This window comes from Pituophis catenifer, unplaced genomic scaffold (assembly GCF_029215685.1).
Source record: "Pituophis catenifer annectens isolate HBS135680 unplaced genomic scaffold, rPitCat1.0.hap2 SCAF_17, whole genome shotgun sequence".
Classification (NCBI taxonomy): Eukaryota; Metazoa; Chordata; class Lepidosauria; order Squamata; family Colubridae; genus Pituophis; species Pituophis catenifer.
The window spans coordinates 14,297,534-14,312,627 of NW_027256897.1; the positions used below are offsets into that span (position 1 = coordinate 14,297,534).

General features: G+C 49.8%; 1 protein-coding gene across 3 annotated transcripts in view; it reads left to right on the top strand.

Moving 5' to 3' along the window:
* The window catches only part of VAV2 (vav guanine nucleotide exchange factor 2), a 123,442-nt gene extending 113,259 nt beyond the window's left edge, over positions 1-10,183 (top strand). Inside the window, exons 21-28 of one of the 3 annotated variants that reach the window (XR_011601118.1) lie at positions 829-903; positions 1,421-1,473; positions 3,734-3,850; positions 4,425-4,512; positions 4,607-4,730; positions 6,314-6,366; positions 6,824-6,978; positions 7,216-10,183. Coding sequence is in view for 2 of the 3 variants with exons in the window: in XM_070955858.1 (XP_070811959.1) it covers positions 829-903; positions 1,421-1,473; positions 3,734-3,850; positions 4,425-4,512; positions 4,607-4,730; positions 6,280-6,366; positions 6,824-6,978; positions 7,216-7,263 (747 nt within the window). In the remaining variant the exon portion in view is untranslated. Of the gene's footprint in view, positions 1-828; positions 904-1,420; positions 1,474-3,733; positions 3,851-4,424; positions 4,513-4,606; positions 4,731-6,279; positions 6,367-6,823; positions 6,979-7,215 lie in introns of all 3 variants that reach the window. The other 2 variants (XM_070955858.1, XM_070955859.1) reach the window with 2 other exon arrangements.
* Positions 10,184-15,094: the final 4,911 nt, after the last annotated feature.

Below are 15,094 nucleotides of genomic sequence, written 5' to 3' on the forward strand. Positions count from 1 at the left end.
TACCAGGTTGCAAAGCACAGCTGCAAACCAGGTTGCAAAGCCAAGCAAGTTTGTGGGCTCTTAGCACACTTGCTGAGTCAGCCTATTGCACTAACATGTTCACATTACAGAGACACCATCATTGTGTCTTGTTGACTTGTATGATGGGTGTTATGTGAATCTTTGAGAGAGTGAAAATCTCCTCCCTTGGTAGAGAAGAAAGAAACCTACACTCAAGGTGGACAAAGAGAATCCATGACCCTGCTTCTTCCTTTATGCCCTTGCCTTCCGCCCCACTCAGCAGGAGGGACCCGGCTCCCAAATATAACAAACCCTCTGTAGTTACCTAATTGTTCTCTTTATTAGGAGTGTCAGCAGCCCCGGCAAAAAGTCTCTCTCTCTCTCTCTCTCACAGCAGGCTAACAAGTCTGTCTGGCAGGGAGATGAATAGTTGTCTGCCACATCTATTCATCTCCACCCCCTGCCTTTTATCCCCAGAGCTAGGGTGGGGCTTCGCTGGCAGCGCTGATTCTTCCGTCCCAAGAACCAGCCCAAAGATTTCCACTGCTCTCCTCTCCTCTGTACCCAGCAGTTCCTCCTCTTCCTCGTCAGCCATCACCAGACCTGGAGGCTGTTGACTCTCCATCTGAGGGCTGACAGACGGCCCAGACTCCGCCTCTGTCTCCGTCTCTGAGAGCTCCATTCCCTCTTCCCCCTCAGAGCTCTCAGATTGCCTTGATGCTGGCCCTGATTCCCACACCTCCTCCTCCTCTGATTTGGCTGCCTGAGGGGCCGGCGGCTGACAGGCTACAACAGGACTCTTGTGAGGGACTCTTCTCTTTCTTCCAGGGGAGGCTCGTCGTGTCCAAGAAATCTGGCTATTTCCCCAGCTCGTTGGTCAAGCCTTGCCCAGTGGATGCGCGGGTAAGAGTCCTGGAGGCAATGAGTTGCAGAAGCCACAATCAAGGCCATGCCCCCACCCCCCACCCTATGATTGAGCCCCTGGACAAATGGCTGCTGTGTTCAGGGGCTGACCCCCCTTTTTTTAGTTTGAGGACCGATTCCCTGCTCCTGGCACTGGGGGTCTTCTGTCCCACTGCTCATAGCTCAGACCACCCCTGCATAGGATGCCCTTGGGAAGAATTCGATAGAATTCACCCCATCTCACCCCTAATCACCACTTTGTGAGCCGAGCCGAAGTGGCGCAGTGGTTAGAGTGCAGTACTGCAGGCTACTTCAGCTGACTGCTAGCTGCAGTTTAGCAGATCGAATCTCACCGGCTCAAGGTTGAGTCAGCCTTCCATCCTTCCGAGGTGGGTAAAAATGAGGACCCAGATTGTTGGGGGCAAAAGGCTGACTCTGTAAACCGCTTAGAGAGGGCTGTGAAGCACTGTGAAGAGGTATGTAAGTCTAAGTGCTATTGCTATGTTCTCTGCTGCAGCCTCCCAACAGCCGCCCTCCTTCACGAGAGATGGACTATTCCACGTATCCCTGGTGAGTTGGCTGGGTGGAATTGGCTGGGCCCCTCCCACTAATCTGGAATCTCCTCATTGGTGAGGAGATTGTGGTAGTGGGAATTCAAAGCGAGTGGGATGTGGGGACAGTTTCTTGCCTGCTGGGTGCCACCAGCTCTCTGTTCAGCATCGCTCTTCAAAATAACCAGCACTCCGACTGTGAGGAATAAAATGGGAGGCCCTCAAAGTGAATTGTTTCTCTCCGAGCCCAGTTGGCAGGCATTCCTTGGAAGAGCTCCCAAAATTTGGAGAGTCGTATTTGTGGAAGCCTTTCTTGGTTTTCTAAAACTTTCCCAGTTGCACCTGTGAAAAGGAAGAAAAAGCACCTGCGAAAAAAACAACCCTCTCTGTGCTGTAGGCCAGAGTTCCCCAGCCTTTCCAGCTTTGAGGACTGGGGGATGGGGAGATGGTTTTGCATGAGTGGCCGGCAAGTGTGCATCACAGCTCCATTTGCACAAGTGGCTTGCATGCACACCTGCCCCTCACGCAAATGGAGAGTGTGTGCGTGCGTTCACTACTCATTTCCACGGCCCAGTAGCAGACTCCTCACATGGTTGGGGAGCCCTGCTGTAAGACTTTTTTCCCCCAAGTCTCGCTCAAACAGAATAAAGAGCTTTATCCCTGTGTCAGTAAGGAAGGCTTCCTTCGTGCCAGAGCCTCTTGTGGCTTTCGATGTGCTGTTGCCTCTTCAGCCGGAGGGATTATTGCCCTGGGATAGATGACGGCAGAGGACCCAAGAGTCCTGATCTTGAAGGGGCCTCTTCATTTGGGGGTTTTCTGGAAGGTGTTGCTTGAAGCCACAACCTGGAGCCAGAGGAGAGACCCTCATTGTCCCCCAAGTTTGTAGAGGTGCACGATTGCAGATGGAGGTTAGCTGGAGAACGGGTGGCTGAAGAGACTTGGGATTGGAGCAGCAGGAGGTGCGAAGGGGAAGCCCAAGGGTTCCAAGGGAATTCTGGCATGAGACCCAGCTTTTCCCAAGGATGTCTTCGGGAGTTGTGGGAGCTTCATCACTGGAGGCTTTCAAAGAGACTGGACTGCCCTCTGTCAGAAATGGTGTAGGGTCTCCTGCTTGGGCAAAGATCTAGTTAATCTGTTAATCTCTGTTAATCTGTCCCTTGATGGTTCCTCACCATCTGCAGGGAGGTTCCCATCAGAGGCCGAGAGGTTCAGCCTGGGCCTTTTCCTCTCCATGATGGGATGCCTGATTCAGACCATCCCATTCGCAGCTGATTCAGAATGGGAATAAAATTTAAATTAATTTTGCTAGGTTAAAGAACGGCTGAGATTAAGAAGATATAATTTTACAGAGATGGATGCCAAATTGCTATATAGGAAACAAGAATTAAATGGAGAAAAATTAGAATAGATGTAGCTGGCTCGATATGTTATTGACGAAGCAACCCTGGAATAATCATTTGTTAAAATTAAACACGAGCCAACCGTGAAAGAAAGGCAAATCTAGTGCTGGGCTCCATCAACAGCACCAGAGATGCCACGAAAGAAGAACTCCCGAGTTCTTCCTTGGCCAGATCTGTTTATTGGTGCTGCCCTGTTCTGTGTGCTGAGCTTTAAGAAGTCTTCAGAGAACTTAGAAGAGAGTCAGAGAAAGGCCATAAGGAGAGCATCTGGTGGAGATGTTGAGCCTTGAGAAAAGAAAAATTAAAGGGTGGGGGAGACTTTCTGGAATCTGTCACGCTGGAGGAAAAGACCAGCTCTCTCTGGCCACAGAGTGCAAGCAGTGTTAGGAGAAACCAGCTGGATGGTAGATTCAATGATCTGGAGAGATGGGGGGGGGGCAGTTCCCTAAAGGAGGGGCTGGATTATGGGTTGGATTCAGGCCCTTCCGTTCCAACTCTGGGATTTTGTGGGCAAGGCGGGGCTGAAATACAGAGCCCTGTGATGGAAGACTTTCTGCAGCTCAGGGTTGAACTGTGAGCTGGGCTTTTGGCTAGTGGACGTTTCCGTACCTGCCTAGGGAAGACATCGGGGCTGCCAAGGGCTCCGGCAGGCAAGGCCCCGTTTCCCCAAAGCCCTGCAGGGCCAGAAACACCCAGCTGCCAAGAGGGAGGGGTGGCTGCTTCTGCCCCCAGGCTGAGCCTCCGATGACCAAGACCCAGTTTCCCAACTCCTCTCTCTGCATCAGGGGCCTCCTTGCAGACCAGTGCAGCTTGGGAACATCAAGGGGACATCTGGGGTATCTAAGGGGGATCTCTCCTAACCCAGAGGGTGGCTCTTAGGTTTGCAGGCAACATGGAGAGGCAGCAGACGGACAACCTCCTGAAGCAGCATGCCAGCGGGACCTACCTGATCCGGGAGAGGCCAGCCGAAGCCGAGCGTTTTGCTATCAGCATCAAGTCAGTGGCTCATGAAGGGCACCTTCTCGCACCCCTGAGGGGCACACAGGGCCTCTTCCAAAATCAGGAGATGGGTTCACACAGCCCTGCAGGACCCCAGCTAGTTTCCAGACCGTTCCTATCTTCCTATTCCAAAGAGTTACACATGGCTTAAGGGGTGGCCCTGGGGCAAGCGCCATGTGGTGCCCTTTTTAAACTGGCCTTGCAAACCTCTTTGTACTTGCTGAAGGAGAGCTCTTGCTTTTAGAGTTTGCCAAAGATAACTTCTCTGCTTCCAATAATGGATCCAAAATTAGCCTGGATCATGGTCCTCCCTGGGAGACCACATTCACACCTCAAGCCCTCAAGAGATTGGCCTGATTGGCCTCCCCAGTGGAGCAAACCTTCCAGCATTTCAGCACAGAGGGGCACCCACACCAAATGGGACCTTTGGCTATTAAAGTCTGGCAGGTTTAAGCCCAGCTCTGCCAGCCTCTTCCATGGGGCAAATCTGGGGGGGTGATGGCGGGGTGGGCTTTTGGGTGGGAAACTTCCCTGTGATGAACTTCTGAAACCTCTGCCCTCTCCCTTGCAGGTTTAATGACGAGGTCAAGCATATTAAAGTGGTTGAAAAAGATAACTGGATCCACATCACAGAAGCAAAAAAGTTTGAAAGCCTCTTGGTACGTTGGTATTTTGAGAAAAACAAGCCCCGTCTTGGACCTGGTCTTCCTGGGGGCTTCAAGGGGCTCATGGGCTTTGACCTGTCTTCTGCAGGAATTGGTGGAGTACTACCAAGCCCATTCGCTGAAGGAGAGCTTCAAACAGCTGGACACAACGTTAAAGTATCCGTACAAATCCCGGGAACGTTCGGCCTCAAGAACCTTAGCTCGATCCCCGGGTAAGGACTCTCTCGTCCTGCTGGGGGTCACAGAGCAGATGGAGAGCTTGCAAAAGGAGCCCCCCCCCCTTTTGCTCCCACAAGTAGAAGCCCTGTGGCTGCATGGCTGGCACCCCCAGGATGCCCCTTGAAGGCCCAGGCCCCACCAGCGGGTTCCTGAAGGTCTGTCTGGCCGGCAGAGAAGTCCAGCAGTCGAAAGACTCCTGCTATGGGGTTGGGGCACCTGCCAACCTTTCAAGACCCAACACCCCATGGCTTTTCACACAGAGCAACTACCATAGTGGCTCAGCCCAGCAAGGGCCCAGTCTAACCAGTGGCTGCTTTTCAATCAGTGGGTTGGAGGGAGGTGTTTTCAACAAACCTCCAGCTTTCCAACCCCCCAGCTGCCAAACTCTCCCCAGCAGGGAGGGGCTGGGAAAGAGACAGCCCCTCCTTCTCTTTTCCTCTCTGGAAGCTCATCTGCGTTCCTCCCAGCAGAAGGAACTCAGGGCAGCATCTCAAACTCTATATAATCACAGAAATACCAAAGAAATTCTTAAATGTCCTGAGGCTGAAACAGAACAATTTTAACACCTGAATTTGAGTTTATGAAAAGAACGTTGGAGTCGCTTTGAAAGGGGAGGGGTTTTTGCCAGATATCTCCGAGCCTTGATGGGGAGAAGGTCAAACATTCCCTCCACCCCACCCCTGAGGAAAAAGCAGGAATTCCTTGCCCTCCGCCGTGCTCTCTCATGAAAGCACCAAATCTGTGCAAACTCCCCAACTGACCACAAGGTCTCCCCTTCCTCCCGCGGGTGAGGGGTGAGTGATGAAGGAGGGGCTGGTCTGAGTGTGGGCAAGCAAGTGGACCGATGGCCAAATGGATCCGGAAGCTCCATCCAACTTTTTTATGGCTCGGGCCGAGATTGCTGGGGCGGTCCTTCCTGTGTGATTCTGGCTTCATCCCCAAAACTCATTTTGACCAGGAGGAGGAGAAAGTGTGTTGCTGAAGCTGATCCTGCATCTGGGCTCTTGGGGGGAGGGGATTCCAAATGCCTTCAGTGGTCCTTTCAGATGCTGCCCACTTGCTCCGAGCTGCGCTTCATAGTCTGGTCGGCCCTAGCTGGGCAGCCGCATCTGAGAGCAACTGCTGTTTGGTGCTTTAAGGAAAGGGCAAAATCCTTCCCACATGCTGACTCTGCTGGGCCTGCTCCTCTGGAGACAGCCTTCCCTGGCCCTGCAGGGGACCGGTGCCCTTCCCAGGCAGATGCTTTGCTTGCTCCCCTCCGGGCCTGGCTCCCCCTGTGAACATCAGCCCACAGTGGGGTCTTCCCCTGGGGAGGAAGCGGGAGAGACTGCCCGGAGGGTGTCGGGGTTGAGAGGCTGGCCAGCCACGCAGAGCACCTCTGTCTTCCTGTCAGGCCGAAGCATGAAGAGCCGTGTGGGTTGGGTGGGCTTTTCCCCTGCCTTGCTGATTTCTCCCGTTTCATAAATGTCCCCCTTTAATACTGTCTCCCCCCCCTCCCCTTTTTCCTGCTGCCTCCATTTCCCTCTAACTTCTTTTCTGCAGCTGCCTGCGCTTCCTACAATTTTTCCTTTCTCAGTCCTCAGGGCCACCACTTCACTTCTCAGAATCCCTCCACTCCTTTTTGGTCAGGTAGATATCTCTCTCTCTCTCTCTCTCTCTCTCTCTCTCTCTCTCTCTCTCTCTCTCTCTCTCTCTCTCTCTCTCTCTCTCTCTCTCTCTCTCTCTCTCTCTCTCTCAATACAATAAATATAGTAGGTGTATAATACCTATATCTATATCTATATATCTATATGCATGCAGAGGCCCCCATCCATTTGCTGAAGGACAGTGACACCTGCTGGCCATCTAAGAAAGGACAGGGTGACCCTCTGCCCACAGCTGGCAGATCAGCCACCAGGTCCTAGTCCAGCTTTGGCAGGGCAGCCAAACAGCAGCTGAGAAAGGCTCCTTGTGGCCAGAAAGAAAGAAAAATTCAGCCAGAAGCCACAGAACGTGCTGACGTTGCTCTCGCCTGTCTTGGGAGATGGACAGGCCATGCCATGGGAAGCCCCTTCACTCTTCTTCCTTTATATTTCCCTCCCATCAGTCTTCACCCCTCGGGCCATCGGGACTGCAGTGGCCAGGTACAACTTTGCTGCCCGGGACATGCGGGAGCTCTCCCTGCAGGAAGGGGACGTGGTGAAAATCTACAGCCGGATCGGCGGGGATCAAGGCTGGTGGAAGGGAGAGGCCAATGGCCGAGTAAGTAGCCTCTGGAAGGGGCATGGCCCTCTCTTGCCGCTTTTCTTTCCGAATTGGGGAGGGGGCATCCAGCCGGGGAGCAGTGATGCATCCAGCTGAGCACAAGGCCAGTGCCAGGCCCTGTTCTCTGAAGCCTACTCAGTCATAAAAGCCCTCCCAGCCCCTCCCCACCAGGCCTGGCCTGGTCCCATCCTGGGCTGCCCCTCCGTCCTTATGCTCCCTCCTGATTTCTTGCAGATTGGCTGGTTCCCTTCGACCTACGTGGAGGAGGAGGGGGTGCAATGATGCCCAGACTGGCAAGAGCTACTGTCCCCAAGGGCAGCCCCGGCCCATCTCTGGGCCTCCGAGGGAAACAGGACTGTTCTTCCAGCACCGAGAAGAGACCCTCCCTGGCCCACTCCCCAGTCCATGGGTGTGAGTGCATGAGGGGCATGTGCAGCGGTGGGGCTGGGAGCAGGTGTGCGCATGGGCAAGGCACAGCTGCTTCTCTCACACCAATTTCCTGGCACAGAAGAACCAAACACTGTTTGCAGAAAACCTCGAAGCCTCTGGGGAAGGAAGGTAGGCAGGACCCGATGGCCTGGCCAGAAGTGGCTGCACTACAAAGCCTTCTGAAGTGTGGAAGATGGGCTTGGTAATGTCTGATGCTTGGATGGGGCGCTAGCAGAGATGCTTCTCTAGAGTTTGGGAGGCACAGGAGGATTTTGCAAAGAGTGCCCTTAGCTTAAGAATTTTGTGCAGGGAGGCTTCTGCAAGTCCCAGCGTCCACTGTGGCCGTGGGCCAACCGAAGCTGCCCTAAATGTGATCCAGAGGAAAGAGTCCACCTGGTTACCATGTGAGCATCCCCAGAATTGCTGGGGCTCTTCCTGAGCCTATCTTGAATCAGGGACTGCGGTGCAAACACCTGACTGAAGAGAAGGAAGTAGAAGAGAGATGTGGCTGCACCCCCCGGGCTCCACGGCTGCCTCTCCCTCTTTGTGTGGGTCTTTCCTCCATAAGTCCTGGGAACCTGTCTGAGCTGGCTGCCAGAATGGACCCCGTGGCCTCCAGGAGCCTCTGCCAGTCACACAACCAGCTTGGCCTGGCATCGGTTGGGTTTCTCAGGGCCCGCCAATTCCTGATGGCACCGCTGCCCTCTGAGTTCCCCAGAAAGACACTGCATTATTGCTCATCCTGCTGGCAAAACAGTTTCCATCCATCCAGGGCCCCTCAGAGCTGTAGGAGCTTCTGCTGGGAGAAGAGGCTGCCAAAGAGGATTAGCATCGAATAGAACAGGCGGCGTCCAGACGGCTGCCACAGATGCGCACAGAATGATCCCTCGCAGGGATCTCTCCAGCATTCGGCTTCCACCCCCCCAAACTCTGGGGAGTTGCCGCGAAGGAGGAATCTCTCTGCCTTTCAGACTGGGGAGATCCGCTGGCCATGTCCAGGCAGTAAAGACGGCTCAGCTTTCCCTTCCAAACATGCTTCAGGGAGCCCTCTTGGGCACTGAGCCTCTTCCCTGGCTTCCTCCACTCTCTTGCAAAAGGCTTTGGTGCCAAGGGGCTGCTTGTGGGCAGGAGCTGGGCCTCTCCAGGGGGCAGAGGCCAAAGTCTCCTGGAAGCTGCTGCCCCATAGCACCCTGGGATTGGCACAGCAGCCCCCCTGTCTGCCTGCTCCCAGCAAATCTGTGTTTGAATGCCCAGGCAGGTCTGGAACCCCACAGCGGGTTCGCGGTTTGCCTGAAATCAGCCTGAAGTTTAAAATCTTCTTGGCTTTTTCAGGCTGCTTCTCCCCTTTTGCCCACTGCAGACAGCCTGGCAAGTGACCATTCCCTGACATGGATGCCCCTCCAGAAATGGGGCTGGCCCTAGGCCAGAGAGCAGGGAGATCTTTCAATCATTGCCCTTTTCATGTAGGGAAAGAGAAGCAGAAGGTGTGTGTGTGTGTGTGTGTGTGTGTGTGTGTGTGGCAGAGAGAAGCAGAAGGTCACCCCCACCCCACCCCACCCCACTATGGCTGATCTCAACAAAGCTGGATGGGATCCCTGTAGAACTCTTTGGGTCATCAGGCAAATCTCCCCCTGAGTGAGGGAGCTCAGCTGCCTAACACCCGTCCTCTCCCGATAGACTGAGGCAATTGAGGGGTAGGTAGGTAGGTAGGTAGGAGAAAGGAGTGAGGAGCCTGTCTGTCTGTCTGGTCTGTGAAAACCCCAGTGACTACTAGATGGCAGAAGAGAGACTTTTTGTCTTCTCTCTCTGCTGCTCTCTAGTTTTTGTCTGGAGTGGATTCAGTGCTAGGAGCTGGGGCTGAGAGATGCTTTGCAGAACCAGAGCAGAGAAATACACTGCTCGTATCTCCCAGACCGCTCACCAGCTCCTCCTGAAGCCAAGAGAGGATTAGAAAGAGGCATAAAGGCACCAGGGAGGACCCACCGCAGCATACCCAGTGATAGAGGAGAGGGCATGCAGTGTGTTCCTAACTGTCAGCTGGCCCCTTTCCCCTCTTGGAGATAGCTTCTCCTCTGTGCTGCAGATGGGGCCGAGGCCTCCAGGAGGAGTCCAGGCTTGAGGCACCTGCTCTCCACCTCTTGCATCTCTCCCCTCTTTCTGGATCCCTCCAGAATCCCTCCCCCCCCCCCAGTGGATGCAGTGGGGGAAGGTGTGGGAGGAATAGAAGGAGATCGATTGTGACCCCGTCTGTGGAGAAGTACAAGCAAAAGAAAGCCAACCATTGAGTCAAAACCTGCCTGCGTTTTCTGTGAACTAAGCGAGGGAGGAGCTGGCATGGTGGAGTTGTAAGGGCAAGAGAAGTGTGTTGGGCCAGGACTGGGAGGTCGAGGGTGAAGCCCACTCCTCACTGAGTGAGCCCCGGGAGACGTGAGACGTTCAGACCTTACAGAAATCCATTGAACTTTGGAAAATGAGGTTAGGCAAGAGGAAAACTGAAAAGAGGCGTTTCTTCTCAAAAAACTAGGGAACATAATGCAATTGTACTATGAGGTAATCCTTCTGAAGAAATGTCAAACTATTTCTTGATTGGAAAAAGGAAGGCTTTTTTTGTTTGCTGATGTAACATGTCTTTTTCCCCCCAGGAGGTGCTTGGTTTGTAATTAATTACTCTCCTATTTGTGAATAAGAAAAAGGATTTTTTATTAAAAGGGCAAAATATTGTACATATATTTTGATTTTGCAAAAATGTTTTTAAAAAGAAATATAATAATGGGAAAACAATACGGAAAACGTTCTCTGATGTGTTGGTCTCTTTTTTATTATTTTCTTTTTTGCACTGTCCTAAATTGAGGCCAGGAAGGAATGGATGAAAAATGGTAATATATTTACATATACAATATCCTCAATTACCAACACTTAGAGATTTCTCTAGCAAACACCTTTCCTTTGTTCCCCTCCTTTTACACGGTTTCCTGGGCCACCTGGCATCTGTACACACCAGGCATCTTTCCTATGATTTTGTGCCATTTAGTCATTTTGACTCCTAGAGACAGCAGAGATAAATTTTGTCCCCAACCTTTCTTTCAAGTTGCCCACAGGTGCCCTGCTGCCAGTGAAGTCGCATCTGTTGGTCCGCCTCAAAATATTTATGCTGCTGCAGTTGGAGGCAGCTTTGAAATGAACCAACTGCAAAGATAAAATATTAAACACGGAATGAGTAACAAGTTGACTATAAAATGGTATGTTTTAAATGAATCCTTGTATGTTTCTCTGGACAAGTCCAGCTTTCATTTCCATGTAACCAAGTGATCAGAAGCACACACACTCACACCCTTCCCCCCTCTTTTGCAAGACCACACACTTTTTGCAAGTTATCTTCTTTTCTTAAATTATCTTCACCAATTTCCCATCTTTATAAGCACTAAAGTGAAAAGATTCATTGACTTGTGTTGATGTTTCGCTGCAGTTCAGAGCTAAGCTAATAATGTCTTTCTTCATTTTTTCTATTCTAGCGTAACAAACTTGAAAATACATTAATTTCAGACCTGCATTGCAATTGTTTAATATTTACTGCAACAATGCAGCATCAGCTGCAGAGGCAGACGCTGGCCTGACCGATCCCTCTCATGTTTTCAGCAATACACTGAAGATACATTTATTGCCAACTCAAATTTTATTTTAATCTACACTTTGCTTCCATTGCTCTTTTTATATTCCTTTTGGCAGCAGCCCTTTGGTCCCATATTCATGCAAATGTCTGATAACTCAGTTCTTATTCTTCCTCCAAATCAATACAGACCATCTCCTTCACCCATTTCTCACTCAGCTGCTGAAGAGCCAAATCTGATCTCTTTGCCTGGCCTGCATTTACTCTGTAGCCTCACACCTGCTCCGTCTTCTGCATCCGGTCCCATGGCCGGCCGCGACCACCCCCAGGCAAAGCTTTCGAGTGCTGACATTTCCTTCCTTCACTTTCATCCCAAATCAACTCATTCATTTCATCTATAATTCTGTCCTCCTCTGCTGGAGGTCTCCTATTTATCCCTTTTCACTCGCTTAGATGATCATTTTTGGAAAATTTTCCATCTAATTTTTCAGTAATTTTCTTCCTCTCTTTTAGTTTCAGTTGTTCTTTCTGGCCTTCAGCATTCTGCACAAGGATCTTTTTCTCTGTAGGCCTTCTGTAATCTTTCATCCCTAAATTTTATTGAATAGAATTATTCATTTAGATTGACTCAGCCTTCCGTCCTTCCAAGGTGGGTAAAATGAGGACCCAGATTGTTGGGCTGACTCTGTAAACTGCTTAGACAGGGCTGCAAAGCACTGTGAAGTGGCATATAAGTCTAAGTGCTATTGCTATCTATTATGTTTGCCCCAATCTGTTACCATTCTGGGTGGCTAACAAAATGCAACAATTAAAAAGCACAATTAAAAGAATTATGACATGATCAGAAGAAAAATTTCAACAAATTTATATAAGATCAAATCACCCAAATAGGTGTGTCACCACTTTGTCTTGGAAATACAGCCAGGTTTTAAGGCTTATTTAAATAGGGCCAGCTTGGAGCACAGCTACTGTATCTTGGAGAATGATGGTGCAGAGGGCATGTGCCGTGACAGAGATGACACTCTTAAATTGATTGGGCCCAGAATACATCATGATGCTGTCAAATTGGGTGCAACAGACAGAAACTATGAGGCTGGATGGTCCTTCAAACCCAGGCAATGAAAGGGCTGAACCGTGTCATGAATTGTGCCCACAAGCTAAAGGGCTACAGTCCAGCTCACAAAGCATGGTGACCTCTGGGCATCCCATAATTGTCCAGGCTGCTGCATTCTGGACTAGTTGCGATGCTCAAGTTGTCTTCAAGGGAAGCCCCATGCAGAGCTCATTGTGACAGTTCAAATGCAAGATGACCAGAACATGAGTGACCGTCTAAAAAAGCTTCCTAATCTAGGTGTAGATGCAACTTGAGCAGGAGCTGTCCCCCTCCCACCCGTCAAAATCTGAAGAGATTCCTATAATCGTATTCAGGATCAAAGATGGACTCAGAAGTGTGCAAACATCCACATCTATCCAGTCTGGTCACTATGGAGTTTAAGCCTGCTCAGACCACTCAGTCATGGGGATGAAACAATAACAGCGTTGGCTGCCAAGGCAAGAAGGCGATGTATGATTTGGATTTAGTAAGGGTGGTCTGTTTGGGTCCCTTCTGGTCAAGAAGCCACCAGCACCACCAAAGCTCCAGCTCCTTCACGTAATTTCTACGGAGGAAGTGCAGAGCTCAAAGCCAGGGACTGAGCATAGATGGGACAGATGAACTTGGAGCTTCTTCCCTTCCAGCTTCATCCTTTGGCAGAACACCAACACTGAGGGTCATGCAGATTATGCATCCAGAACATTCCATTGGATGGATAACATTGTTTCCTTTCTAACTCCATGACTTCCCTTTGGAATGATACATAGTATATAGTTCTCTCCCTCTCTCTCCCACACACCCACACACTCACACAGAGAGAGAGAGAGAGAGAGACACACACACAAGCTCTGGCCTTATCCTGGCTTCCGCTGGATCTCCCAATGAGAGCAGCTTAAAATAAATCCGCAGTGACCACAAGCCATTGCTTTCTCCCACATCCTGTCTGAGAGGCCTTAGCTGAAAAAAGCCCCAGTAAACCAGAACCCCAGAAGGGTATGGCTAGCTGACAAGAGCTAAATAGCTTGAAACAGATCTATACTAGTCTCCCTTTATTTCTTTGTTGGTAAATATAAATTTCATGTCAAAAAAAATGTTTAAAAGTTTAAAGGGGGGGGTGGATCCAAGAAATTACAGACCGATCAACCCAACATCTGCAATTGATCTGCAAATACCTAGAAGTGAACAAAGCTATATGCAGAAGCCAACGTATATTTGTCAGAGACAAATAATGCCAAAGAAATCTTACTTCATTCTTTGACACAGTGACTAGTGATTAGTAGACCAGTGAAATGCTGTGAGCACAATATACTTAGATTTCAATAAGGCATTTGACAAAGTAGACCACAACCTATTTCTTGATAGAAAAACGTAGGATACACAGCATCACCACCACATAGACTTGTAACTGGCTCATTACCCACACTCAATGTGTGGTCCTTAGTAGAACTACATCTACATGGAGGGAAGCATGCAGTCAGGAACTCCAAGGTTCTGTCTTAGGCCAAGTACTTTTCAACATTTTCATAAATGATTTGGATGAAGAGACAGAAGGGAAACTCATCAAAATTGCAGATGACACTAAGCTGGTGGGAATAGCTAACACTTCAGAAGACAAGACTCAAGGTACAGAAAGATCTTGACAGACCTGGACACTTGAACGCCGTATCTTAACAAAATGAAATTCAGTGGTGAGAAAAGTAAAGTCCTGCACTTAGGCAGGAAAAACCAAATGCACAGGTATAGAACAGTGGTGTAAGGATCTGCCTCAACTATCTTCTCAGGAAAGCATAACTCTTGAAACAAGTAGTTATCAAAAGGAACTTTTACTGAGAGAAAGTGATTGCAGAGAAGTCAGGAGGAATCTGAAGTTCCCACACAAAGTGCTAAGCTATTCTTCCCCATTCAAAACCCTACCCTGCCTTCACCAGTATCCAATACAGTGCCACAAAGGTGTTTTGAGAACTCTTGAGGTGTTAGCTTGATAGCAGTTCATCCCCAGGGTACAGCGACCTTGGTGTCAGGCTAAAATGGACTGGAAGGAAGTCCATCATGTCTCCCAGATAATCTTCCTCCCCTGGTTGCCGCTCGCTCGCCCCGCCTGCCATGTTTGCCGCCATGGTCTTCACGCACATGCATCCCATTGCCTTGCAAGTCCAATGGGATGCGCATGCGCAAAGAACGTGGTGGTGAAGGCAGCAGCTTTTTCCGCGACCTCTGGTACTTTTCAGCAGCCTGCAACTAGGGAGGCTTCTTTGTCAGCCGCTTTCCAAAAATTCTGGTCAGCTTGTCATTTGGACTCTGGACTAGCCACCGCGGAAGGTAAGCAGCCCGAACAATGAGGCAGTGGTGGGGGAGGAAGTGGGGCTATGGCCGGGGCCGCTAAAGGAACTGGGGGCAACTGGCAAAGTTAGGGTGGGGGTAGATAGGTGGAAATTCCAAAAAAAATCCTACCTTTTCTTGTGGGCATGGCTGGGGGTGTGTGTCATGTGATTGATTGAGTGGGTGTGAGTGACATCAAGTTGGCTGCACCCACTCAGTCACATGTCCCACCTAGCCAGGCCCACTGAACCAGTAGTGAAAATTTTTGTTTTTTTTATTTTTTATTTTAAAGTTTATTATATTATTAAATTAACATTACAAACAAACAACATATACAATACTTCACCCTGTGCTATACATAAGAAAGGAAGATTTGGTTCTTCGGATATATCCTCATGATCGCCAAAATCCACGTTCTCGGGATACAGGTACCGAAGCATCTAATTTTCCCAGCGCATAATCCACGAATGGTTTCCAAATTTTCCAGAAAATATCTTCTTTATAGTCACCATTTCTAATTTTAATATCACATGTCATTTTATCGTTTAAAGCTAATTTCCACATTTCACAATACCATTCTTCTATTCTAAAATTCACATCTAATTTCCAATATCTGGCTATTATAATTCTACCCATTATAATCATAATTCTAATCAATTCTTTCT